Source organism: Pristiophorus japonicus, chromosome 14 (genome assembly GCF_044704955.1).
Source record: "Pristiophorus japonicus isolate sPriJap1 chromosome 14, sPriJap1.hap1, whole genome shotgun sequence".
Taxonomy (NCBI): domain Eukaryota; kingdom Metazoa; phylum Chordata; class Chondrichthyes; family Pristiophoridae; genus Pristiophorus; species Pristiophorus japonicus.
The window spans coordinates 9,082,273-9,086,669 of NC_091990.1; the positions used below are offsets into that span (position 1 = coordinate 9,082,273).

Genomic DNA, 4,397 nt, shown 5'->3' on the forward strand with positions numbered 1-4,397 from the left:
TGGCAAGCTAACTTCTTGAACCATTGCAGTCCATGTGTTTTTTAGTCTTCCTCGATTTCGAGGGACTGCCTATGATGATGGTTGTTAGGTACAGAGTTCCAGGATTCTGATCTAGCTACGATGAAGAAATTGTGATTTGTGTCTAAATCAGGATAATGCGTGACTTGAAGGGAAACTTGGAGGTGATGGTGTTCCCGTGACATTGATGCTATTGGCCTTTGCAATAATAAATAGAACTGGGAAGTGTTACATAGTATTTACAACACAGAAATAGGCCATTCTGCCCAACAGGTCTATACTGGCGTTTATGCTCCACACGAGCCTCCTCCCACCCTACCTGTTGAAGTAAGCAGGGTGAGTTGCTGCAGTGCATGCTGCGGACTGTACATACTGCACCGATAGTGGACAGCGGGAACGTTGCATCCAGAGGTGGGGCAGCAATCAAGCTTTGTCCCAGATGGTGTCACCCTTGCAGGTGAGTGGTGACTTTTCCGTCACACTCCTGACTTGAGCTTCATTGATGGTGGGTAGGCTTTGAGGGGTCAGGTAATAATCTAAAGGTTGTACAATGCCGAGCCTCTGAATTACTCTTGTAGCCATGGTGTAGATGTGGCTACCCCAGTTAAACTTCTCGTCAATGAGAACCTCCAAGATCTGGATGTTGGGGTCTCGGCAATGGTGTTGCATTAACTAAATAATATTTTTGACAAAATTAAGAGAAAGCCTGTCATCTCCTGATGGTTTCTGCTGGGCCTCTCCCCAATAATAAACCAGAATATCCACCATCTAACTGTGAGCAACGCTATGGGAGAATAGCAATTGAGAGGGATCAACAATTTCTCATTTATTATAAAATTAACAGTGATACGCAGCTGAGCTATAAATTAGTGAGATAAATATGAATATATTCAAATAGTATAGTAATTCATTTTTCTAAATGCTGTTTCTGAGGTACACACATACTCACATTCACACAATCGCATTCACACACTCACTAACATTCTCACATTCTCACACACACTTTCTCACTCACATTCACACATTCTCACAGACACTCTCTCTCACACACATGTATGTAAACACGTTCTTTCTAGGCATTGCTGAATAGCAATAAGGAGTAGGAACACGACCCGATTTCTGTCCTTCCCTCAAATCAATGTTTCGCGTCCTCAATGCTCACTCCTGCTGAGACCGCCTCACTAAGCACGTTCTTGGAGCCTCCTGGTTACTGTTCGGGTAAAACAAACAATGAAAGGCCTTTCGGGCTTATCACCAAACTGGACCTTTCAAATCTACAGTGACCTTTACTGGGAATAAAGCGAGAAAATTCAGGGAATCTTTGTTTACATTTTATTCTGTCCAAGCAGTGTGGAGATTTAAGTCGAACACTGTGCTGGGTGTTTCCTGGTGTGAGGGGATTCAGTGATCATTGAGCCGTCTCCGCTCGGGAACAGAGCCGAGTTCTGGCACCAATAGCAGTCGCAGCTCTGAGGAGAAGACCGGGGCCTCCTTTGCCGCCTCACCTGATCGGCCACATAAACAACCAAATGTTCCACCGAGGCGAGGTTACTCTCCAGCTGATAGAGTCTCCGGGCCAGCCGCTCTTGGACAAATATCCCTCTGCGCAAACACTGGATCTCTTGCACAGATAAAACTTCAGCAGCCTTGCTGGGAGCAAATGTTCGCTTACAGTAATCTGTCATCTTATATAATATCTGTGGGAATAAAAATCATTGAATCATTTATATCTGTCGGTAATAAGAGATCATGACATCGTCTCTTTAGAATTGATGTGGAGGAACCTTTACCTAGTTATATATCTTTCTCCTCCTCCCACCATCCCAGCTGTACCGGTCACTCCAGCACTAAATGTTACTGGGTGTTCTCCCCGGAATTTTCCAGATCCCCCCCCCCCCCGAAACAACCGCCGCCCCCCACTCAAACCCCCCCACCTCCAAACAACCCCCCCAAACAAAACCCCCCCACTCAAACCCCCCCACCTCCAAACAACCCCCCCAAACAAACCCCATCACTCAACCCCCCCAAACTAAACCCCCCAACTCAAACCGCCACCCCCCACTTCCAAACAACCCACCCCCCTAAACAAACCCCCCCCACTCAAACACCCCCACCTCCAAACAACCCCCCCCCACTCAAACACCCCCACCTCCAAACAACCCCCCCCCACTCAAACCCCCCCACCTCCAAACAACCCCCCCAAACAAAACCCCCCCACTCAAACCCCCCCACCTCCAAACAACCCCCCCAAACAAACCCCATCACTCAACCCCCCCAAACTAAACCCCCCAACTCAAACCGCCACCCCCCACTTCCAAACAACCCACCCCCCTAAACAAACCCCCCCCACTCAAACACCCCCACCTCCAAACAACCCCCCCCCACTCAAACACCCCCATCTCCAAACAACCCCCCCAAACAAACCCCATCACTCAACCCCCCCAAACTAAACCCCCCAACTCAAACCGCCACCCCCCACCTCCAAACAACCCACCCCCCTAAACAAACCCCCCCACCTCCAAACAACCCCCCCCCACTCAAACACCCCCACCTCCAAACAACCCCCCCCCACTCAAACACCCCCACCTCCAAACAACCCCCCCACTCAAACACCCCCACCTCCAAACAACCCCCCCCACTCAAACACCCCCACCTCCAAACAACCCTCCCCCACTCAAACACCCCCATCTCCAAACAACACCCCCCCAAACAAAACCCCCCCACTCAAACCGCCACCCCCCACCTCCAAACAACCCCTCCAAACAACCCCCCCCCAAACAAAACCCCCCCACTCAAACCGCCACCCCCACCTCCAAACAACCCCTCCAAACAAACCCCCCCCAAACAAAACCCCCCCACCTCCAAACAACCCCCCCAAACAAACCCCCCTCACTCAACCCCCCCCAAACAAAACCCCCCAACTCAAACCGCCGCCCCCCACTCAAACACCCCCACCTCCAAACAACCCCCCCCCCACTCAAACACCCCCACCTCCAAACAACCCCCCCCACTCAAACACCCCCATCTCCAAACAACACCCCCCCAAACAAAACCCCCCACTCAAACCACCACCCCCACCTCCAAACAACCCCTCCAAACAACCCCCCCCCAAACAAAACCCCCCACTCAAACCGCCACCCCCCACCTCCAAACAACCCCTCCAAACAAACCCCCCCCAAACAAAACCCCCCAACCTCCAAACAACCCCCCCAAACAAACCCCCCTCACTCAACCCCCCCAAACAAAACCCCCCAACTCAAACCGCCACCCCCCACCTCCAAACAACCTCCCCTCAAACAAAACCCCCCACCTCCAAACAACCTCCCCAAACAAAACCCCCCCACTCAAACACCCCCACCACCAAACAACCCCCCCTCAAACAAAACCCCCCACCTCCAAACAACCCCCCCAAACAAACCCCCCTCACTCAACCCCCCCCAAACAAAACCCCCCAACTCAAACCGCCACCCCCCACCTCAAAACAACCCACCCCCCCAAACACCCCACCTCCAACAACCCCCCAACAAACCCCCCCCAAACAAAACCCCCAACTCAAACCCCCGCCCCCCACTCAAACACACCCACCTCCAAACAACCCCCCCTAAACAAACCCCCCTCACTCAAACACCCCCCCCAAACAAAACCCCCCAACTCAAACCCCCGCCCCCCACTCAAACACCCCCACCTCCAAACAACCCCCCCCCAAACAAAACCCCCCCACCTCCAAACAACCCCCCCAAACAAACCCCCCTCACTCAACCCCCCCCAAACAAAACCCCCCAACTCAAACCGCCACCCCCCACCTCCAAACAACCCACCCCCCCAAACACCCCACCTCCAAACAACCCCCCCAAACAAACCCCCCCCAAACAAAACCCCCCAACTCAAACCCCCGCCCCCCACTCAAACACACCCACCTCCAAACAACCCCCCCCTAAACAAACCCCCTCACTCAAACACCCCCCCCAAACAAAACCCCCCAACTCAAACCCCCGCCCCCCACTCAAACACACCCACCTCCAAACAACCCCCCCCCAAACAAAATCCCCCACCTCCAAACAACCCCCCCAAACAAACCCCCCTCACTCAACCCCCCCCAAACAAAACCCCCCAACTCAAACCGCCACCCCCCACCTCCAAACAACCTCCCCTCAAACAAAACCCCCCCACCTCCAAACAACCTCTCCAAACAAAACCCCCCCACTCAAACACCCCCACCACCAAACAACCCCCCCTCAAACAAACCCCCCCCACCTCCAAACAACCCCCCCAAACAAACCCCCCTCACTCAACCCCCCCCAAACAAAACCCCCCAACTCAAACCGCCACCCCCCACCTCAAAACAACCCACCCCCCCAAACACCCCACCTCCAAACAAC

At 53.3% G+C, this 4,397-nt stretch overlaps 1 protein-coding gene across 1 annotated transcript; it reads left to right on the plus strand.

The window, feature by feature from the left end:
- Window positions 1–3,314: 3,314 nt before the first annotated feature.
- On the plus strand, window positions 3,315–3,694 carry LOC139280299 (uncharacterized; the record flags this gene model as incomplete). Its single annotated transcript, XM_070899970.1, has 2 exons — window positions 3,315–3,481; window positions 3,601–3,694. Coding segments are annotated over 2 exons (261 nt in total), but the record flags the coding sequence as incomplete, so codon positions are not given.
- Window positions 3,695–4,397: the final 703 nt, after the last annotated feature.